This window comes from Sphaerodactylus townsendi, linkage group LG05, assembly GCF_021028975.2.
Source record: "Sphaerodactylus townsendi isolate TG3544 linkage group LG05, MPM_Stown_v2.3, whole genome shotgun sequence".
In the NCBI taxonomy this organism is placed as follows: domain Eukaryota; kingdom Metazoa; phylum Chordata; class Lepidosauria; order Squamata; family Sphaerodactylidae; genus Sphaerodactylus; species Sphaerodactylus townsendi.
The window spans coordinates 87,405,197-87,429,837 of NC_059429.1; the positions used below are offsets into that span (position 1 = coordinate 87,405,197).

The 24,641-nt window shown below is 41.8% G+C and overlaps 1 protein-coding gene across 2 annotated transcripts in view; it reads left to right on the forward strand.

Moving 5' to 3' along the window:
- The window catches only part of CDK18 (cyclin dependent kinase 18), an 80,929-nt gene that overhangs the window by 30,946 nt on the left and 25,342 nt on the right, over positions 1–24,641 (forward strand). For both annotated transcript variants that reach the window (XM_048498478.1, XM_048498477.1), the window contains exon 2: positions 10,027–10,182. In XM_048498478.1, coding sequence (XP_048354435.1) covers positions 10,059–10,182 — 124 coding nt within the window. In that variant the 5' untranslated portion in view covers positions 10,027–10,058. The remainder of the gene's footprint in view (positions 1–10,026; positions 10,183–24,641) is intronic.

Consider the following 24,641-nt stretch of genomic DNA (forward strand, 5'->3'; position numbering starts at 1 on the left):
TGCATTGGAACAGTGACATCTCTAGAGAGCAAGTATTTGATCCTGACTAGCTGAAAAACTGCTTGGGACTCTGAAGTTTACTTCTTGCCAATACTGATGGCTGGGGGCACTGAAACTGGAAGCCTATCCTAGTAAGAGCCCCTGGCAACAGCAGACAATTAGCCAGCAGAATGTTTGTGTCACTGACAGATAATCTCTTAAGCTTTTGGATGTAGGCATTTTAACCCAAGTGTTCTGTTACCATGGAGAGGCAGTGCACTAGCTCTTAGATGCTATGCCTGACTGCATCTCTCTGGAATGAGTTCATCCATTTGTTGTGCATACATCCCATTGTGGGACATGCTCGGGAACAAAATGCACCTTAGTCCAGTTTGTGGAGCTCTGCTTTCTGTATTGTTGTGAATTTAACTTGAAGTGTGCTGTCCTTTTAATATTTGTATCGCTGGAAGTTCTTTCTGAACTCCTTTTCTGCTTCAGGATGGAAATCCTCTTAGTAAGAAGGTCAGTATTAAGTAGAAATGTGCTGCTTGTTCACATTTTAAGACTGAGGATAACTGCTGCTCACTGACCAAGGAGAGACATGCAACTGATCCCCAGCTTAAACAATGTAATGGTGGTGCCTGACCTCCTTTTAAACAATGACTGCTTAAAAACCTGCTGTAAAACTTCAGACTTGATTGGCAGAAGGAAGTCTTGGTGCAGATTCTGCTTCAGATGCAGCTGAGAGGAAGGTTGCTTTGATTCCACCAGAGACGTTTCTCCAAGGGGATGGGGGGGGCGACACAGCAGGCGGGCGCCCCGTGGGAGCATGGCAGGGCCACGGCGGGGGTGTTTCAGGGCATGGTGGGAGTGTTCCGGGGTGTGGCGGGGGCGTTCCAGTGCTGGGGCGGAGGACGCACCAGAGCACTATGCGCTTTCCTCCCTTGCTATGCCTCTGGATTCCACAGATCCAAGCCATTAGAGCAAAAAGGTTTATTCATCAGGAAGTGATATTCTTACCACAATTCTCCAAAATAACCCATGGATAACATTGCTACCAGTAAGGTTGCACTGTAAGGCTGCTTAAGACTGGCAAAGCAGTGGACTGAAGGACAGGAAGAGCTATGCGAAGAGCACTTCTGAAATGAGAGCTGTGAACTGGATTTGTAGAGCAATTCTTCACATGCGTGTTCATATTCAAGGCCTTAAGCCAATGTTGGGAGTATGATTTAAGAAGCACATCTTCAGAACAGGTCCTCTAGCTCAGTGTGAGAACTGAGAGGAACGTTGTACAACTCTAGTGAAGCTTATTGAGAAACGGTGATTGTTTATAATGTAACGCAGTGATAAATTTGGTAGGATTCATCCATTTGTATTTAAAATTCATGATATACTTTACGACTGTTTTTCTTCTTTATGTTTCTTTTAAAATTTAGCAATAAAATATTTTCTTTAAATTCTACCTGTGGCGAAAAGTAGTATGAAATAACAGTAGAGACGGTGGCAGATCACATCTGTGAAGTAGTAGTAAAAACTAGGAAAGGGTGAGTTATGTATCTGGCTAGAAACTAAAACAGAAACCATCTTGTGTATTATAACTGAAAATAAATTTGTGAATTGGCTATTTGAGGGTTGGCATCTGACAGGCAGTACGGATAAGAACTGGGAACTTTCACCTTGTACTTGCCAGAGGCAAACTGTACTTCATCAAATTACAAAGCTGTAACAGATCCCAACATACAGTAATGAAACAACTTCCCTACAGTAAAATGTTTATCACCTAAGGTAGTCATAGGAGTACAAGGAGTAAATACCTTAGGAATACACCTAAGGTAGCCATAGGAGTCTGCCTTTGTCCATTAAAAAGGTGAGTATGTTTTGTTACATTTCCTGGGTAGATATGATGAGAAAACATGTACTTGATAACATTTGCTTTTTCTTCTGTGGATGTGAAAGTACACCTCTAGTCCAGCTTCTTATATATTCCAGAGCCCGATGGAAACACGTTCCTCTTGTATAATTACAGAGTACATGACTACAGATTAATTCAGCGGCATCTTGATCCACAGAGGAAATTCTCTCACTGACATTCACACATTCTCCCAATCCACATTTTTTTCCATGCAAAAAATAATCTGCATTAGAAAAACTGTAGCCATTTCCACGCAGGTTGTCTGCTGTAGGTTCAGTTATATTAGGAAGTGGTTTTTTTCCTGCTTCCCCACAACATCATGATGCATTTGTACAGCTTCTGGGGGTTTCCCCAGCTTTTCTTTCATCTCTCTCAAATCTGCTTTTCATCAAAGTTTTGAGAAAGATCACAGTTTACTGGATGGCTGCTATAGGGGTGGGAAAATTAGGATTTTCTGACCCACATGACAGCCATTCCCCTAACCCTGTCCTCTCCAGCAAACATTTCTTCCCTCTACCACAGGGGGCTTTTAATTTTATTTCTTTACAAATCAGCAGTAATCTGTCATTGTATCAACATAGCATTGTAACAGCAGGGGTGGCAGGTTCTCTGAATTATCAGCTTTCATTTTAAACAGTCAGTAGCCCCTTCATTTGTGGAGAGGGAATTGTGAAATTGCTAAAAAAATTCAGCAGCAGGACTCTGGGGATGGACAGTCTGCTTCCCATAGTGCACTAGCCCCACAAAGAGCTTTCCATTTCCTGTCTCTTCTGTTGCTCCCAGTATCCTTATCTCTCCACTTTAACTTTTTTAAAAACTGAGCATGCATGTGTGTTTTAATTGATCAAAAACATAGGCATTTTATAATTATGAGATGTTCTTCTGGATCACATAAACATCTATCTAGCTGAGGAAGCTGTATTATACTTGGCTCTCCAGATGCTTTTAAGAAGCCCACAGGAAGGTCATGAAACAGTAGCTCTCCCTCACCTCACAATGATAACTAATAGTCACTGACAGCTTTCCAGAGGATAGATCTGTTTAAAGCCTATGGCCATACCCACATCTTGTGGCCATGAATTCCATAAATTAATTATGCACTGAGTGAATAATGGCTGTCTTTTGTCAGTTCTGAATCTACAGGCAATCTACTTTATTAGGTGACCTCGAGTTTCAGAAATATGCATAGGTGGAGAGAGAATTTTTTCTTCTCACATAACTTTATAAACTTTGCATTTCTTTTTTTTAATGAGAGGATGTAATAATGCAACTGTATTAGCCTTGGTGGGTAACTTCCATATGTGCTAAATTGGACAGCACTATGTTTCCTGTCCCCTCCACACCACCCCTTAAATGTCCCACCAAGTTCCAGGTACCACTCAGGATTAAGTCCAGAGTCACCTCTGGTCTATTCTGATCTGTGATCAACTGTTCTAAGGCACAGCCATGTAGTGTTTTTGTTCTAAGCCACAGCCATGTAGTGTATTTGGAACTGTTGACTCAGTTGCAACCTGATGTGGTGGCAGATGCTACAATTGTTGGGACAGTTGCTGGGCCTCTGATGTGCAGGCTCAGAGGTACACATTTTAGAAGAAGAAGAATTTGGATTTATATCCCCCTTTTCTCTCCTATAGGAGACTCAAAGGGCCTTACAATCTTCTTGCCCTTCCCCCTTCACAACAAAGACCCTGTGAGGTGGGTGGGACTGAGAGAGCTTCGAAAAGCTGTGACTCGGCCAAGGTCACCCAGCTGGCGTGTGTGGGAGTGCACAGGCTAATCTGAATTCCCCAGAGAAGCTTCCACAGCTCAAGTGGCAGAGCTAGGAATCAAACCCAGTTCTTCCAGATTAGAATGCACCTGCTCTTAACCACTCCGCCACTGCTGCTCTTTTTTTTTACATTGAATGTCTGTAGTTTTAGAATGGCCTCTCTCTTCAAATAGATCGCTTTTCTGAGAAGAGTTCCACAGTCACCACGTAACTACCCTATAAAAGGCTGACTAGTTTTAGATTAAAAATTAGCCTGAAATGGCAGAGAGGAAGAAGGGGAGTGGTCTAAGGCTGCAGATGGCAACCAGCTGCTACTATTTTCAGAATGAATCATTCCTCAGGTAAATGGCCAAGAAAGGTGGCCTGATTGGAATGCAGGCAAACTCGAGAAGAAACTGATTAATATCTTTCTGTGTTTCAGCAGCTCTTATTTATAATGAGAAACAATGCCTGCAAATCTTTCAAAGGATACTTTCACATACTGCAAAATAAGTTCCAAATGCTGTCAGTGTAGGGGCTGTAGGTTCATTCTACATAAAAGGAGTAAAGTGGAGAGCAGTTGAGTTAACTGTTGGTGGCTTGCAATTTTGCTTTCGATTTCATACTATGTAACATATGGATGGTGGTTTGTAAATCACAAGCACAGCACCAGGAATGTCTGAACTGGATCAATGGAATATATAATTTTTCCAAAGCGTGTTTGCATTTAGCTCTTTTGGATTAGGAAGCAGCTGCTTTATGTGCCATAAAACCCCAAACAGTCGATTGTATTATGGATAGAGTAGAACCTTTAATCCTGAGATTACCTCTTTTGCATGTCATCTGTGGCTCCACCAGTTGTCAGTTTTAGCTAAACATTGATAAGTAGGCATCAGTATTTTTGTATATAATGAATGGTTTGTCACTGTGATTAGTGGAAGCACTTAGTTTCTTGTAGGTAGTGTTTCCTTTTGTCCTTCACTTATTTCCCAAGAGGAAAAAAGGACTATGGGTACATGTGATATGTGTACTGTAGTTTCAGTCTGGCCAATCAAAACTCTTCCTAAAGTGGATTCCATGCAGCAGATTTCTAACAAGTTGCAATCGTTATAAATGAACTTGTTTTCCCTTTTTATAAATGGAAGACGAATTCATTTATAAAGATTGCAAGTCGTTATAAATCTGCTGTGTGGAATCCACCCAAGGTAAAATGAAGAGGGGAGTTAGGAGAGAATCCAATCATTTTTCAGAGATGTTAAAATAAATGATGTATTTCACCTTAGCTAAAACTACTGACATGCCTCATCTTCCTGTTATTTTCATTTCGGCATTGTGGAACTGATGCAAAAATAGCTGGATGTGTGTGTGGCTGAAAGTCGGACACAAATGGACCAATATTAGTCCCATAATTAGTTTGTAAATTCTGAATATATCAACATTATTTTACTGGTACCAACTGTAGTGTGTGTAATGCAAGAACTGCAATTGGTGCATATTTTTAATAAATGCTTGTATATTGCATCTCTACAAAATGTGTACAAGCATATCTGTTTTATGTGTGCTACTTCTAAAAGAAATTCCTCTTATTCCTCTTATTTATAGGTGAGTTTCCAGAATCAACCTTCTAGACTATTAGATAAGATTAGTAATGATTTGTTTGTAAAAATTAGATTTTTTTCTAATTTATCTGTTAATGGAGTATTATTAACCATATTTTTACTGAGATAATGTTTCTTGGGCAGTATACTGCCTGTCCTTTTATTGGCCCTATGCTCTTCTGGCCATGCAAATTAAAAGAGAGGTGGTGACGCATCTGTGAACATTTGCAGTATGGGCACCCCATGTGTTTTCTTGGATGTACCTGGCTTAACAGCATCATGTATAGAACAGCAGGTACAAAAACAGCATATTCATCATTGTCTTGAGAAAGGAATAGGGCCATGTGGCATTTTATTGTGGATGGGGACTTCCTTCCAAAGAGTCCTCCACCACTATATAAATCCTCCTTCCTCCTTTAGCTCTGAAGCAAACAAGGGCTTTACCAGGTTCTTACCACTCTGGTTCTAGGGAGGACCAGAGTACCCTCCCTGTTTCATGGGTATTTCCCTCTTTGATCAGGGTGTTCCCAGTTGTATGGCTAAAATACGGGCAAAGATCTGCCATTCTCCCAGTATTAAAACTCATATCCAGACTACAGAGATCAGATCCTCTGATGAAAATGGCAGCTTCAGGGAGTGGACTCTGTGGCATCATAACTCCAGGAATTTCCCAACCCATGCTTTTTCCTCTTGAAGCTCATACCCCATATTTTAGGCGTTGTCGATCCTATCATTTTCCTCCATTTTTGACCTCACACCTCCCTTCAAAACACCATTTCCTGTTTACTTTAGTCAGTTTCATCTTGTCTATGCTGGAAAAAGTAGGCGTATCCCATCATACATGACGTCGTGGATGATCACATTCAACGTGCTCCCCTTTGTCCTATTTTTTTAGTGTTTTTACACAGACATTTTGGCTATAATGTGATAAATCACTAAATTCGATTACTTCAAATGCTGTCCTTGTGTAGCCCCTGTTCAGTCTGCTGATTGGTCACTGTGGCCATAATTCTTTTTTTGAAAACCTGCCTCCTTTGTTTCCCAAGATTCCCTGATTTGGACATCCATCTGAGTGGCTTTATTGCATGTTCAAGAATATCTGCATTGGGAGAACATTCAGAAGCTGCAAAGTGTTCAAAGTTCCCACCCTCAGAAACACGTCCCTTCTGTCCTTTTATGTTTGGAAAAGTTTGCACTCAAAATAGATGTCACAAAGCGAGTCACAACCCACCATTATGCACATCTGCATACCCCCCCCCCCCCGCAACCCAGAGACCTTGCCTAGTCCATTCCTCCACTTTCATTTGCACACACACATCTTCAAACCATTGCACATTCAAGAAAAAGCAAAATTTCTTTTGTTTGTTTGAAAAAATAAACATGTTTGGGATGGGTGAAATGCTAGAGTGCACAGCATGGTATAGCCCAGCAATGTTCAGCAGGTAGAAGCTTATGTGAATTTGCAACATATTTGGCTGGGTTCCCATTCACATTCCTGTCATTTGTTTTCATGTGAGGTTAAAGTTGATCTGCAATGCGATGGATTCCAGCACCCATAGGAAAGACCAGTAGCTTTTCATGAATCCTCAGCCTCTTTCTGTGGAAATGGGAAAGTTAGCATGGCACTTGTTTGTTCATTCACACCAGCGCTCTATTGCTAATCCCATGCCAAAAATATTTTTTTAAAAATGCAAGGGGGAAATGAGTGGAGGAAGGGGTGTGTGTGGCCAACTAAGAATAAGAGAAAATGTCTGAGGGGGAGGTTTGGTGAAATTACAGAAATGGAGGGATGATATGGGATAGCCAGGTGTTTTAGTAGGAGTGGGATGAAGTAAACAGTGAAGCTAATATGAATCCTCATTAGCAAGGGAGACTCCTGGCTCCAGGAACTAAGATTCAGGAAAAACATAACAGTAGTTCATGAAGTGTTCATGAAAACAACAGAGAAAAAGTTAGAGGAAATGTTTCTGGAACCAAACAGGGAAAACGTGTGGAATACCATTTGGTGGCAGGGTACATATTAAATGATTCATGTGGAAAAGGCCCCAGAGTTTTACAACTTTAGGCACGAACCTAGGCAGAGTGAACTAAGAAGACCACTTTATTAACCAAATAGTTAACAAATAAGAGAAGATAACAAACAAATAAGATAGAAAGACAGAGTTCTCCAGTGGAACAGCCTTTACTTGATTCCTAACTCTCCATCAGTTCCTGATACTTAAGTTAGACTCACCCCCACCTTGGAGTGAGGAATAAGCTCCCACCATGTGCAGCCTCACCACTTCCTAGCTTCAGGCAGTTCCTTCCCCTTACAGCATTTTACATGACCTATGTCACAACTGTGCCTCTTCATCAGTGACTGGCTCCTACTTTGCCCTCCATTTTGCCTGCTCCAATCCTGATGCTTGGAGGGTGCCTGGGAAATGTAGGCTTGCATGAAAAAAAGCAGCAAGACTTGGATGTGAGGCTGCCCTACACTTTTCAGGTAGGGCTGTCAGCTCTGAGTTGGAAAACGGATGGAAATGTGGAAGTGGAGCTTGGGGAGGAGCCTCAGTGGGGCATAATGCCTTAGAGTCCACCCTTCAAATCATCCATCTTATCATTGTGTAGATATCAGATGTAATTCCAGGAGATCTCAAGGCCACACCTGGAGATTGGGAACCCTATCTTCAGGCTGCTACACTTCTGAGGCTTAGGATCACAACAGTCATGTTTACAGGTTGTGTTTGAACGTCTCAACTGGAGTTTATTTTAAATTCCATCAAAACAAGCATAATAAAATGAAAAAGTGACTGTACTACATTTACTCAAATGCAAGATTGGTTATTGTGGTGACAACTTTCAATGTGATGCAGTTGTGGATATGGTTATTGGTATTGAGAATAGAACTGGTATGAATTTTTGCAGAAGTTGTCAAGAGATGGCTCATACCCAATTCTTGGACAAAGAGATTTCTGTTTTGGTCTTCAGAGTAAATTTATTATTTCAAAAGCTGTTATTGTTTTACTTCTAGCAACAAAAAACTAACTTTATTATGCAGGAGATGAGCTTGAACTTGCACAACTGATTTTGGTCTGTAATCAGGTCATGCAGGCTAAAGCCCAACAAAAGCATTATATATATATATATTTGCTAATGTATTGTGGTAATATTTTTATTTTAAAATTGAAGAAAAAGTTTGAAGAAAAAATAGGGTGCTGCTGGACTCAGTTCCTAAGACCTGTGAATGGTATTATGAATGAAGTACCTAAAAGGTTCAGAAATAGTTAAAGGCGCGTTTAAATACAAAATTGCTAAGTATCAAAAACACATATGTATTTATTACAAATTAAAATCACCTACACATTATAATAGGCCCATAATAGCCTGCCTTATGTACACAATATCACAATTACAGTATCACAATTACAAAGGGGTCCTGCGGGACATTTTTTTGACCTTTAAAATCAGATGAGTTTCGGCCTGCTGGACTTCCTCAGTGGTCAAAAGTAATTCAATAATACAGTGTATTAGGTACCAGACTACAAATTACGATTATTTTTATAACAGAGAGCAGTTGTTTAAAGATTGTTTAAAATTGGCACTCAAGTCTTCCACACAAAGTCATGTCCTCTTAAAGAGTATAATGCAATGTGCCAATACTACCCAGTTCTGCTATGGCAAAATCCTTAGTTATAGAAAATTATTTTAGTCTGGAACAACTGAATGAGGACTCCTTTGTGTTTTGTAATTGTGATATTGTGCACATAAGGCAGGTTATTATGGGCCTAATTTATAATGAATACGTACTTTTTATAATGAATACATACTTTTGATACTTAGCAGTTTTGATACTTAGCAGTTTTATATTTAGTGGCCCCTTTATTTCTTGACCTTTTAGGTATTTAATTCTAGTTTGTAGGGTTAAGTTTGTTCCCCCCTTTTTTGTTTGTCTGTGGTATTGGGAATGGCCACCATTATAACTACACCATGAGAGAGCTTGTGTAAGTGTGTGTGGACTCTAAAATTCAAAGATTTCTGAAACAATTGCAATGGAAAAATCAGATAATATCTTAAACATTAAATATCTTAAATTGGTAAAAGCTATAATCAAGGAAGTGTAGCTTCATTCAGTTGTCACATAAATCATTCAAGTTGTCACATAGATCATTCAGTTGTCACATAAATCACATTGTGGCAATGGTCATAAATTTGGCTTCCTTCATATGCCCTTCTTCCTCCTTCCCTTCTTGCACAGAAAATGAATAAGGAAACCTAATTTGGAGCAAAATCCAGTTTCCTATAACATACTTACATAAGCAGCCAATTGTAAGTGTTTACTCTGTTCAAACCTGGGATTCCAAACCACAGATTAAGCCAATCATTGTGGACCTGAGATTGCAAATGCCTTACCATACCAGGCGCTCGGGAGCCGCAGCAGCAGCAGCAGAAGGCCATTGCTTTCACAGTCTGCATGTGAGCTCCCAAAGGCATCTGGTGGGCCACTGCGAGTAGCTTATTGTACTAGGGGATTTGTTTTCCTTCCTATCCTCTAGGGAGTTCATTGGGGTAAAGAAGAGAAGGCAAGGGTTTTACTGCTTCACACCAAGGATATGGCTCAAATCTCCTGCCTGTCCTTCTCACCAGCTGCTTTTTAACATTAAGCATGTAGTTTGACCCTATATGTAGTAGATCAAACATCTCTGATTTCAGTGAAGTTGGAATTTCCGCTCTGTTTGGTGTGCAAAACCAGATAAATTGTCTTCAAAAAACCCAAAGTTCCTTACTATGTTACCTTTCTTCCTCACCAGATCCCTATTGCTGTGTTGCTGCTCAGAGTACCATGAACAAGATGAAAACATTTAAGCGCCGTTTCTCCCTTTCGGTTCCCCGAACAGAGACCATTGAAGAGTCTCTGGCAGAATTCACAGACCAGTTCAACCAACTCAACAACAGGAAGAATGAAGGTAAAATCTAGTGGGGTCAGCAATCATTTGGAAGCAGTGCAGATGGGGCTGTGCCAAAGCCCATTGCAGTCAACTTAGGAAGTCCTCAAATTAGACCCCTTCATAGAGTGGAAAGCAGTATCTAATGGTGACCATTATAGCCTTTGAAATCAGTGGCGTACCTAGGCAAACTGGAGTCCTGGGCAAAACCTGAGTTTGATGCCCCCCATGGGCGGCCACTCTCTCCCACCATGACCAAACAATGATTTTTTTTCCACCAGATCGTTTCAAAGTCACCATCGCATTATAGAACATGCCCCAACTCACAAATCTGAACACAGCAATAGGCATTATAATACCAGTACAGGGCCACACAGCAGAAATATTTTTTTGAAAACATTTTCAAAATGCTTTCAAAATGTTTTACTACTGCTATAAAAACATTGTATGGTGTTGTATCCAGTCCCCCCAATTGGGGGAAACAGCATCACTTTCAATGTTATTTAAACTGGGGAGCCCAGATTCTCCCTTTAAGGTGGATTTAAAAGGGGCTCCCTCTGGGCTTCCTCATTTAAACAAGTGATGCTGGAATCCACCCCCAAACAGCATCATTTTCAATGGTGTTTAAAGTAGGGAGCCCAGATTCTCCTTTTAAATCCACCTTAAAGGGAGAATCTGGGGTCCCCAGTTTAAACAACATTGAAAGTGATGCTGTTTTGGGGTGGATTCTCCCCCACCCTGAAACAGCATCACTTTCAATGCTTAAACTGGGGACCTCAGATTCACACTTTAAATCCATGCCGAAGCTTTAAATCCATATAATAATAATAATAATAATAATAATAATAATAATAATAATAATAATAATAATACTAATAATAATAATAATAATAATAATAAACCTTTATTAGGCATTGAGAGAATATATAAAAGAAAGAAAACAAGCATTGGTAGGAAGGGGTGGATTTAAAAGGAGAATCTGGGGAAATTTAGGGTTTGCCTGCTGTCAGGGGTGCAATTATTAAGATAGCAGCACCAAAATGTCAGAGTATCTTCGTGAGACCCTACTTATGATACCACCCAGGTTTGGTGAAGTTTGGTTCAGGGGGTCCAAAGTTATTGACCCTCAAAGGTGTAGCCCCCATCTCCTATTAGTTCCCATTGGAAACAATGGGGGATGGGAGCACTCCCTTTGGGAGTCCATAACTTTGGACTCCCTAAACCAAACCTCACCAAACCTGGGTGATATCATCAGGAGAGGCTCCCGAAATATCCCTGAAATTTTGGTGCTGCTAGCCGAAAATCTGCGCCCCCTGCAGGCCAAAAACAGAAAAAAACACTGAAAATACCAAAAAAATCCTACAAACGAACCTTCATTTTTGGCGCCCACTACAAGGGGGTGCCCTGGGCAACTGCCCACTTTGCCCAATGGGAGGAATGCCTCTGTTTGAAATGCTTGGAACATGGTGCTACAAGAAAGAGTAAGATTCTTTAATTCTAAGTCAGGCAAATTTGAAAGGGGTGGGAGAGGAATAAGGGTGCATTCTGATTGCTAGAGTGCTGTGTTCCATGTTCACAACAAGAAATGGAGCATATGCTGGTTCCCCTGTTATTCCCTTCTGCTTTTGGACAAGTGTTTCCAGTCTAGTTGAGAATCTCTACACTGCTAGTTCTAGTTCTCAAACTGAGGCAACAATCAGATTTTCCTGTCTTGATCTTGTGCCTGTTGGGACATTTAATTTTCCAAACCTCTAAAATATGCATAACATTCTCCTTAGCCCTCCTGAAGTGATACCTTTTTTAAAAGAAATATAAAGCAGGAAGGGAAAAGGAGAGTTTTGAAAGGGAGAATGTCATTGAACCAAACTTTAACAGTGATCATGGTGGTGGGGATATGCCATCAGGCTTGAAATTCTTGTAGTTACTTTTTGTCAGTCAGTCAGAATTCTAGCCCAGTTTCAGTTTCAGTTCTGGTTTCAAGAGATACATATACAATGAGCTAGAATGATCATGGAAAAGATGTGCTTCAGATAAATCTCTATTGCCTGCAAATGTGGCTAACACTCACCACCCCACAGTTTATAATAGAGCCATTGTGGACTTAGGGGGAGCTTATGCTTTAAAAAAATTATGATGAAAATTTCCCAGTTTGCTGCTTTCAAAAATGCATGGGAGTCCTGCTATATTGAGAACAGATTCATGTTCTTATCTTGACCATTTGAATTGTGTACTCGCTGAGTTTTTGCAGACAGCTGTAATAACACCTTTCATCTTTTCCTATTATAATAATTGCCCCGTGGCTGCAGACAGAGATTGGAACAGAAACATATACATCATTATTATGTCCTTCTCTCTTTTTCTAAAAAAAAGCTTTTATTATTAAAAACTTTAAAAGCTTACAAGTAAAAAAGAGAGAAAATACAGATAAAATACATTTAACAAAAGGACTCTCGATTTCATCTGTACTACCGTATTAATACATTTAAGAAATTGCTACTTGTTCTCTAATTACCTTTATAAAATTAGTCTATTATTATAATTTTTAATATCACAGCTGCCAGTTCTTTAGTTGGTTGTTGGCCTTACATTACAATTCGAGCCTTACCCATAGGCCCCTAGGACATTGTAATATGTTGGTGTAGTATTCGTGCAGATCCCAGCAGGGCTGCCTTCTAAATCTGACTGATGTTGATTTTGTCGATTTGAAGTTGTTTCAAGTGCTGCTGTAGTGTTTTCAGAATGGCATCCAGGTTCAAGTGCTGCTGTAGTGTTTTTGGAATGGCATTTGTGCCATAGTGACTGTAGACTTTGGTAGCCCCACCCTCAGCCACAGCTTCCACCTGCGCCTCCTTAGACAGCTGCATATCCAGGAAGTTCCCAAATCTCTCACCTGATCCTTTTGGGGCAAAAACACCCAGTACAGGCAAAGATGACCTGTGGACTGGACTGTACAACCTGGCACCAACAGCCTCTCTGCCTAGTCAGGATTCAGGTCTAATCAATTAATTCTTTTCTCTAATCCAAAAAGTAAGTTTAGCCATCTCTGCCAATTCCAACAACTTAAACTATTCTTCTATTGTAAGTATTGATAAAGTTTCCAATTTCTGCACATATAGTATTCATTGATACACCTTTAATCTTTTTCCTATGATGATGTTTGTTCCATGGCTGTAGACAGAAACATGTACATCATTATGATCTTCTCGTATGTTTAATGTAGTATATTCATGTGAAAATCGTGATTGGATGTTGTTTCCTAAAATGTGTACATTCTACTGCGATATGTGCATATTATTTTATTATAACTGTGCATCATAAATATTGTATGTACCCTTCAAACAAAGGAGTTAGATCTGGTGGCGTCTGTGGGGGGGGTTGTAAATTTATGTTTTAATTGTGTTTAAAATGGAGCCATTTTAATACAAAATCTTTTCAGATCCATGATTCCCTTGCCACGCAACATGATTATGTAGATCAGACTTCGTTGGCCTTTTGGAATCTGCAAGCGCCTTTGGAATTCTAAATGTTGGGAAAAACCACAGGTTTCTGCAGGAGATGGCACCAACCTCAAAATGTCAGGAAGAGAGGTTATGCATAACTCCAGTAATAAACCTTCAACATTTCAGGCAGAAGCTCTGCTTAATGGGATGCTTTTTAAAACTATTGCATCATTTAAAAATAAGTTCTTACATACATATAGCATACATTCAGTTAAGCTGTGAAGATCCTTTTTTTTGTGGTAGCAGTAACTGCCAAGACAACACTTTTAAAATTTTGCACAGCCAACCAGATCTTCAGTCACCAATCAAAGCCCTGCTAGGCAAAAGCCCTGCCTAGTTCTGCCCATTTTCTAAAAACATGTTGGAGACCCCTTTGATAGAACCTTGTATGAAAGTCCTCTGGAGCCACCTGTTCCTCCCCCTTCTGTTTCTACGTACCATCAAGAGAGCTAGTTGAGGTAATTGTAATGTAAACTATAAGTGCCCTCCCTTCAGATTACTGCCTTTTATTAAATTGGACTTGTTTTATTCTGGGACTTGAACTACACACATTAATAAGGCCTGTGTTGGAATGTCTTCCATTAATTGAGTGACTCAATAGCTCAAGGTTATGACGCATGGCAGAGTAGTCCTTGTTTAAAGCTGGCACGTTGGTACATTAAATTGCAATGCTTGCTTTATAAATCGAAAGTGGTTCCCTGCTGTGTTTTTAGTCTAACCTCAGATAGTGTACATGGGCATCAAGTTATAGCTCCCATGTTATTGACAGAGAACCGCGATCTGTTAAAATGTGATTGGACTGAAGTAAAGTTTGTGGTTGTGGTTGAACAGTATAAGTCAGGCAGTGTGCATATAGAGATGCTGGTTTTAAGCATCTGAATTTTAGCCACTTGCCTAGTATCTGAGGTTTTTACAAGCATGTATTCTTTTGTTCTCCTGGCAAGTGGAACAGGGTTTCCATAACATTTTCCTGAATAAAAGGGGTTTTTGGTACAAAAGATTTCACTTACCTCTTCCACTTACTACAAGGCCCTGATCCCTTTGTGAAGCCTCTGGATGCTGCCTTTGGCACTGAATCATATACTTCCTTTTTACCAGTTTGTCTGTTCTGGTTATACAACTGTTTTGCGATTGTCTGTGATGTAATGATCATCCCAAGGTGGTTCTCTATGCTCCTGTGAACCAGAGCTGATCAGGCTGAACCTACTGGAACGTCATTCTTGGACCATAAGAAACATAAAGCTACTCCACAGGTGAAGACAAATTTCATAGAAGAAGAGATCCCGTTATCTTTCAGACTAGCTTTTGACATGGCAGCCTAGCAGTTGAAGTGACAAATGTACACAGCAGGAAGTCAAAACCATCAAGCTATCTTGGGGGATTGGAGAAAGTTTCATGATGACATCAAAGGAATGGAGTAACCAATCAGTATCAGGGAGAAGACTTCTAGAAATTCAAACACAGAGGTCTTTAAAAAAAAATCCAGGCAAACGGAGGGCTCAACCCTAGGTATAGTTTGTGGTTAATGCAAGAAGAATGCTCCCAATTCAGCCATCAGCTTTCAAATCAGCGGTGTATATTATGTCTGTTTTTCTCCCCATGTGAGTGCGCTGCTGTTAGGAACCAAAGAACTGTCTCCTTCCCTCAATCGGCCATTCTTTCCAAAAAGACCTTAATTAGACTGGAAAATCCCATCGGATCTATGTATTTTTCTCAGACACAGAATAATAAGATAGACGCAGAAAATCTCACAATGGCAAATGGAAAAGCAAACACTCTAACTTAGCACACAGAGTACCGTGCAATGTCATCTTTGGGCTTGGCACAGTCTTACTAGAAAGGGTGTATGGAGTCACGCCTCCATGAGGTACTTTAACTTCTACTTAGACAGAAGTCCGCAACTGTCTTTTGCTTCTAAACAGAACTATAAACATCTGCCTACCTGTGATTTACAGCTTTTGGAGATCTCTTCAGTGATCCCAAAAATTTAGAGTTGCAATGGAGGAACAGCATTAAACTTGTAACACTGGGTTAATTAAAATTTTCCTGCTCTACAGTATTCCAGAATGAACATGTGCAATGTGTAAAGCTTCTCTTTTCCTGTTTCCCATCTGTAACATGGGATGGTTGTCTCTCTCTCTTTTCACAGAAGTTAAATACACTTTACTTCATGAGATCAAGCTATCCAGCAAATGCTGTGGTTGCCTAGAGGATTCTGGTTTTTCAGTAAGAGTTGTTCAGGTGCAAGAAGCAAAAGATCACTGGCAATAGACTGTGTTTTTGGGGAACGTGTTCTTCAGAATTTAGCAGAAATGGTAGTGCTGAGTGAAGTAATTAGAAGTTGTAATTCAGGCAAAGCGAAGAGAGTTTCTGGCCTCTTTCCATAGGAGATCAAAGCTTGTTTTGACAGAGGCAATGTTTAAAAATATTTACAAAAGGAGCAAGACTTGTCAAGGGCAGCAGCAGTGTCTGCGGTTTCTCTTTTAATTTGCTTTGATAGTGTATGTAGCTTCATTATGATCTGAATGTCAGGGTCTGCTGCAATCCTTGTGAAAAGTGGAACAGAATAAAACAGCAGTGTTCACACACAGCCTTCCTACATCTTTGATGCATACTCTAGCAAGGCATTTGGTAATGTATATAGGCACATCCAGTAGCATTCCTACTAGGGAGCCATCTGCTTTCTTGGCACTGACTCTTCACTCCTCTTGGTACTATGGGTTATTAAACTTCTGTGTATTAGGAAAATGCTCAGACTCCTGGACAGTTTTATTTCCCCACAACTCTACCACCCCAGCATGGTGTAGTGGTTAAGAGCAGGTGGATTCTAATCTGGAGAACCAGGTTTGATTCCCCCACTCTTCAACTTGAGTGGCGGAGGCTTCTCTGGGGGACCAGATGTTTCCGCACTCCTACATTCCTGGTGGGTGACCTTGGGCTAGTCATAGTTCTCCTGAACTCTCAGCTCCACCTACCTCACAAGGTATCTGTTGTGGGGAGAGGAAGGGAATGGAGCTTGTAAGCCACCTTGAGTCTCCTTACAGGAGAAAAAGGTGGGATATAAATCCAAACACTCCCTCCCTCCCTCCCTCCCTCCCTCCCTCCCTCCCTCCCTCCCGTCCGTCCTTCCTTCCTTCCTTCCTTCCTTCCTTCCTTCCTTCCTTCCTTCCTTCCTTCCTTCCTTCCTTCCTTCCTTCCTTCCTTCCTTCCTTCCTTCCTTCCTTCCTTCCTTCCTTCCTTCCTTCCTTCCTTCCTTCCTTCCTTCCTTCCTTCACTTCTGGAAATGATAGAGACTGAACCTAGGGCATTTTTCTTGAAGAAAAAAATTCTGCATGTGCAGTGTGAGCCACAGTCCTCTTCAAACATTACTGCAATTAAGAACATAAGAACATAAGAACAAGCCAGCTGGATCAGACCAAAGTCCATCTAGTCCAGCTCTCTGCTACTCGCAGTGGCCCACCAGGTGCCTTTGGGAGCTCACATGCAGGATGTGAACGCAATGGCTGTTGCTCCCGATCACCTGGTCTGTTAAGGCATTTGCAATCTCAGATCAAGGAGGATCAAGATTGGCAGCCATAAATCGACTTCTCCTCCATAAATCTGTCCAAGCCCCTTTTAAAGCTATCCAGGTTAGTGGCCATCACCACCTCCTGTGGCAGCATATTCCAAACACCAATCACACGTTGCGTGAAGAAGTGTTTCCTTTTATTAGTCCTAAATCTTCCCCCCAGCATTTTCAATGAATGCCCCCTGGTTCTAGTATTGTGAGAAAGAGAGAAAAATTTCTCTCTGTCAACATTTTCTACCCCATGCATAATTTTGTAGACTTCAATCATATCCCCCCTCAGCCGCCTCCTCTCCAAACTAAAGAGTCCCAAACGCTGCAGCCTCTCCTCATAGGGAAGGTGCTCCAGTCCCTCAATCATCCTTCTTCCCCTTCTCTGCACTTTTTCTATCTCCTCAATATCCTTTTTGAGATGCGGCGACCAGAACTGGACACAGTACTCCAAGTGCGGTCGCACCACTGCTTTATATAAGGGCATGACAATCTTTGCAGTTTTAATTTCAATTCCTTTCCTAATGATCCCCAGCATAGAGTTTGCCTTTTTTACAGCTGCCATGCATTGAGTTGACATTCCCATGGAACTATCAACTAAGACGCCTAAATCCCTTTCCTGGTCTGTGACTGATAGCACTGACCCCTGTAGCGTGTATGTGAAGTTTGGATTTTTTGCCCCTATGTGCATCACTTTGCATTTTGCTACATTGAACTGCATTTGCCATTTCTGAGCCCACTCACCTAATTTATCAAGGTCCGCTTGGAGCTCTTCACAATCCTTTGTGGTTCTCACCACCCTACATAATTTGGTATCATCTGCAAACTTGGCCACCACGCTACCCACCCCTACTTCCAGGTCATTTATGAATAGGTTAAAGAGCACTGGTCCCAAAACGGATCCTTGGGGGACACCACTCCCGACATCTCTCCATTGTGAGAACTTCCCATTTACACCCACTCTTTGTTTCCTGTTTCTCAACCAGTTTTTAATCCATAGGAGGACTTCCCCTCTTATTCCTTCATTGCTGAGTTTTCTCAACAGTCTCTGGTGAGGAACTTTGTCAAAAGCCTTTTGGAAATCCAAGTAGACAATGTCCACTGGTTCACCCCTGTCCACATGCCTGTTTACACCCTCGAAGAACTCTAGTAAGTTTGTAAGACAGGATTTGCCTCTGCAAAAGCCATGCTGACTCTTTCTCAGCAGGTCTTGCTTTTCTACATGTTTAATAATTTTATCTTTAATGATAGATTCTACTAATTTACCAGGAACAGATGTCAAACTGACTGGCCTGTAATTTCCCGGGTCCCCCCTAGATCCTTTCTTAAAGATTGGTGTGACATTGGCCATCTTCCAGTCTTCAGGGATGGAGGCAGATTTCAGGGATAAGTTGCAATTCTTTAGGACAGGAGATGTGCTTTATTGATCTTCCTGGCTATTATCCCAGTTTTATGTGCTCATAGTGAAGAAGAGGAACAGTTTGGATTTATTCCCCACTTTTTCCTATCAAAGCAAAGTGAGGAGTCTTAAAGTGGCTTACAAACTCCTTCCCTTCCTCTAAGGATACTTTGTGAGGTAATTGGGGCTGAGAGAATTCTGAGAGAACCAAGGTCACCCAGCAGACTTCATGTAGAGTAGTGGAGAATCAAACCCAGTTCTGTAGAGTCCACCACTCTTAACCACTATACCATGCTGCTGTTTCATTAAAAAATAGTTTTGCCTGTGCAGTTACCTTGCTGATGGGCCTGTAATCACAGGATTCTTGCATAGAGTTTCAAGGAAAAGGTGGCTGTGGCATTCCTACCTTTGTCATAATGATTCAAAACTGCTTGACGAAGAATCAAGGATACCCTTTGTTGCAGATGAAATATTGAGGGCTGGAGTACTATTGGTTACTTTCAACTCATAGGCCACGCTTTCTCATTAAGAATAATTCAACAAAATCTTGAAGTTAGCTTTTAAAAATATTTGCCGTCTTTGTGGTTACAGACAACTTGCTATCTTGCTGGATGATTTCTGTTGGGAAACTTCTTGGTATAGTGAAATAAATAGGATTTGCTGACATGTAGTTCAGTTAAGCTCTTCTCGGTGATATGTACCAAACGTGTTCCATTTTAGTATGCAGATCAATGGTGATTTGGTAACCATTTATTCACAAACATGGAAAAAGGGGATGGGACCTGAAGTGTAGCAAGTGGAAATGATTTCCCTATAAGGTCACACAGCAGGATAGCAGCAAGAACTGAGAAGAACATTATTTGACCTTTTTCTACCTTATTAGGTTCCAGGGACATAGGTATAGATTTTTTATGAAGGAGGGTCAGGGGCGGGGCCAGGCCCCCACCCACCCCTGGGGGCATGGCCACACCTCCCCAAGCCCTGCCTCAATGCTTATAAAAGCAGCTCTCTGAGGCAGGGGACGGCAGACTGAGGCAGTCTCCCCTGCCCCGCCCTCTCCCCCACTAACTGGGCTCCCAGCTGGCAGCCCCTTCTGCCCCCCCTCTGGGCAGAGGCATAGCTAGGAAAAATGGAGCCTGATGCAAAATCTGAGTTTTGCGGGCGGGGGGGGGGAGCATGGGTGGCCGCTGTGATTCTGGAATCAACCCCAAGCAGCATCACTTTCAATGGTGTTTAAACTAGGGAGCTCAGACTCTCCTTTTAAATCCACCTTAAAGGGAGAATCTGGGGTTCTCAGTTAAAACAACATTGAAAGTGATGCTGTTTTGGGGTGGATTCTCCCCCACCCTGAAACAGCATAATTTTCAGTGTTTAAACTGGGGACCTCAGATTCTCCCTTTAAATCCATACCAAAGGGGGTGGATTTAAAAGGAGAATCTGGGGAAATTTGCGGGGTGCCAGGGGTGCAATTGTTAAGCTAGCAGCACCAAACTTTCAGGGTATCTTTAGGAGACTCTCCTAAAGATACCACCCAGGTTTGGTGAAGTTTGGTTCAGGGGGTCCAAAGTTATGGTGTAGCCCCATCTCCTATTAGCTCCCATTGGAAACAATGGGGGATGTGGCACCCCCTTTGGGTGTCCATAGCTTTGGAACCCCTGAACCAAACTTCACAAAACCATGATAGTATCATCAGGAGAGTGCCCCAACAAATCCCTGAAATTTTGGTATTGCTAGCCTAAAGAATGTGCCCTCTGCAGACCAAACATTGAAAAAATACTAAAAAATACAAAAACCCCTCAAACTGGGGGCGGAGCTTCAAACATGTAATGGGAGTGTTGAACCCGAGAATACCCCCCCATACACACACACACCTACATCCTTGTTAGGTTCTAAAGTGTGGTTTAAAATCATACTTTGAAGTAACATCTACAAAATCCTCCTAACCTTTTCTCCCTCTCAGTTTGTTCAGCATAAACATAATTAACCGTCTATGCTAAGAGCTGCTCAATGAGTTCATGGAGCCAAATTAAGTTTAGCTTGAGTGCAGCCTATGCTTGATGCTTCTTAGCCCATCTTTTATGTCGTTTGTAAGAGGATTGGTTTTTTGCCATGCAGGTGGAGAAATGGGCAGAAGTAGGGTCACGTGCTCATTAAATGGTATAGCTTTGTAATTAAAAGCTGGTAATGAAAAAGGGGTTGTTTATCTACATGCTTCTAGTCTAGAAAATAATGGTGGGTATCTGAGTGGCCTGCGTTGAACTTGTGAAGTGTTTTTCCTGGAGCTCTGTCTGGGTCTTTCTGTTCCAGAGCCTCTTAGCAACCAGTCATTAATTACAGCCCTATCAGGTTTAAGGGCAGAGCACAAACCCATGGGCTCAGAGACAAGTAGCTGCACACAGAGGGTCTCTGATCCTGCTTCATTCACATTGCAGCTTTCTTTCATGGCTCTACATCATTTCAGAGCTCTAATCTTAAAGAAAAGTAATCACTTCAATTCTTAGAGGGTCATTTATCAGAGCGGTTCAACCTGTTTAACAGGTTATGGGTTTATATATTGTTTACCCTCCTTTGGGTGATTTTTGACAGCTATCACCTTTATCTGTGGTCCTGGAGGATGGAATAGGGAACCTTTTGGCATGACCTATAGTCTATGAACATCTTCACCTATCACCTATGTATATCTTTACAGTTTAAGTAAAAGGAAGACTCTTTCATTATAAATCTGGAAAGAGTATGTATGTTATCTGACTCAGTCCCCTAACCCATAGCTGCTTGTGACCACTATCATCTAGGGACAGTTATCCATGCCTTCACTTTTCCATGGTTATGACTAGATTACTTAATTGTCCTGTCCAGGGGGTAGTTATCGGAACAGGAGAAGTAAAGAACACAAACACTTACATTACTTACAGGCTGCCCAGAAGTTTGAAATGAGGCATGTTTATAGCCAAAAGGCTCAACCATGCATGATGCTGGGAGGTCTGTCCTCCGCTCTCAGTGCTATTTTAAATTTTCAGGCATGCTAGAGACTGATTCAGATTGGAACCATTCCATGAGATTTAAGTCTTTTTGTCCTCCCCATTCAAATGCAAAGCAGCCTTGGGAAATTACTATTTTAGATGAGCTCTAGTTTGGCTCGCAGTAGCTAGCTACCCAGGCGTAAGGTTGCCTGTCAGTAGACATTCACAATCACCTTTATTGGCATAAAGTATAAGAATGTGGTTATACACTGTGTTAAGTTTAAAAGAGATCATATATGCCATCTATGGGTTTTACATCCCAACGTGATAGTTCATTTATGGAAGATATAGAGTGGATTAATAGGCTTTAACCATTCAGTTATAATATATATTTATAAAACAACTACAATACAACTATGTTTAAAATCCAAAATCAGCTTGTATCTGACTCTTCCCTATTTGCTGCTGTTTAGCAAAAGATATAACCATTCCCCATGGTCTATAGATAGTATTTACTAATAAAACTACAGGATAAATGAATTTCCATTATATATAAAAAGCTAACAGTGTTTTTGTTGATGACAGTATACCTCAGTAACTGCTGGGCCAATTCCTCTGAAAATTCCCAGCCACTATAGTCAGCCAGGCGAGAGTGTTTTTAGATGTTCACATACCTGAAATTTCACACCTGGCCCAGGTAAAACGCCCTTTTCCTGGCGCTCCCTGGTGAAGGACATGCAGCTGCCTGTGTGTAACTGTCATCCTTAGAATGTTCGTGCTGCTTAGAATGTTCAGATGGCCAGATATGAGCAGTGGAAACAGTACGTAGGCAGTAACTCCAGTGGAAGTGAAACACATACACACACATACACACGAGGGAGAGGGAAGGGAGGGAGAGGGAGGGGAGGCATGCAAGGGAAGAAAAGTGAGGGAGGGAAGAGAGTGAGGGGTGGCATGCAAGGGAGGGGAGGCAGGGGGTCCAGCATCTTGATATGACCCACCCACCCTAGCGGAGGGAAAGGGAAGGGAGGGAGGCGGGGTGGCATGCAAGGGAAGAGAAGTGAGGGAGGGAAGAGAGTGAGGGGCGACATGCAAGGGATGGGAGGGAGGGGCCAGGCACCCTAGATTCTCTGAATACTGCTGTTACAGTTAAGAAAACCAGGCACTCATTACTCAGGAGTAAGCTCAGTACAGCAACTGTGACATACTTTGAATGGCTGAGTCGCGCCCCTCAGAGGGTTTCCTCAGAAGCGACACCCATTGCCACCAACCAAACTTACTCCCAGGTAAAGGATCATGACCAGCCAGCCTAGATGTGTGGGAGGGGTGCCTTTCCATTCCCCACCCCCCCAAGGAATGCGGCCACACACATCAATGACATCGTGCAGTATCAAGCTGCGTGTTTGCATGAGCATGTACTGCTGGCCTCTGCAATTGATTTGCTGCTACTGTTCCTTTTCCATTTCACCACAATAAGCCACAGCAACATGTGGCTGGGCCCCGCTAGTCTATATATACAAAAAACTATCAGTGCGTTTTTCTGCTGACAGGTAATCTCCCAAACTACTGGACCGATTGCTTTGAAATTTTCACACAACGTTGCATTCGCGTGCGGCCAGGTTTCCATACTGTTTCCACACCTCCTGTTGTGTACGTGTCACAACTTTGCCCGTTATTGTGTACATGCCACACCTGTGACAGTTGGAACCACAGTTCTGTTCCACAACAGCGCCATCTGCTGGCCGTCAAAGCAACACCCACTGATACAAGGGAAACAACCATGCCTTCTTTGAAAACCACTGTCTTATGGAGTGAAAGGCATGGGGCAGGCTATCTTCACATGGCCCACCCACCCTAGCGGAGGAAGAGGAAGGTGAGGGAGGGTCCAAGGATCTGCTGGACCAAACGCTCTGAAATTTGAACACAACGTAGCTCATGCCTCCCAGCGTGTTTTACGCTAGATAATTCGCCTGCAAGGGAAAGGAGTGAAAGGGGCAGGTCCAGCCACCTGCACATGGCCCACCCACCCTAGCAGAGGAAGGGGAACGTTAGGGAGGGACCGGCCAGGTTGCCATGAAAGGGAACGGGAGAGAGAGAGGGGAGTGAGGGGCCCCTTGCCCCTCCCCTCCCTTGCAATCATTGTTCAATGACACATGTTCGAACCGTTCGCTTCCCCTTTTCTTTCTTTTCCACTTCACCAGACTCAGCCACAGCAACGCGTGGCCGGGCCTGCTAGTATTAGAATAAATAACAGTAAGCATCTTACTTACACAATTTATAATAAACCAGGAGTGCCAATGATGAAATATCTAACACATTTGAAAATAGGTCATATTAGCATAAATACTGGTTTCATTCAAATTTGCATTCAATATCTTTTTGCAGAAATAGAGTATATCGTTATTGATTTTTGGTACAAAAAGTCTCATCAATAATGTTACATATCTCTTGGAGACAAAACCTTCAACAAATAGTTAGCTATTCTCCCAAGAATATCAGGATCATTACTATTTAGTGATTTTACCAGTAGACATTAACCAGACTCCGGTATTGCTAATGGTAGTCTTTATTGAAGGTCTATGCAAGGCAGTGCACCATACTTTTCCATAGCCAGATCTGAGAAACATGAGAAAGCCAAAAGGAGATATACCTTGAACCAACCCCAGCCCTTCTTGAAGCTGGTGGGAAAAAGTAAGGATGGTTAGAATGTTTATGTCTAGCTAGGTGATTTAAACAGCAGTTTCATTATCTGGTTTCCCAGCACTATGAGGTTGTGGAATGCAGGGCCCGAGGGGACGGGACGTGGAGCCTGGGAGCTTAAGAGTTAAATGGCTGCAAACTGAATGATGTAATACTGATATGACCGGGTGTGTGGATCTTAAGCCCCCGCCAGGAGGCAACAATAAACTGTCAACAAGGTTAGGTGTTTAGTAGCAGAAGCCATCAAAGCACTTGTGTGAGGAATAATTGACCAGAACTCTGAAACCAAGCCATTTCAGGTCAGAAAAATAGCACGGAAGAAAAGCTTTAATCCTTCCCCCCCTTGTGCTATGGTTCTGATTTGA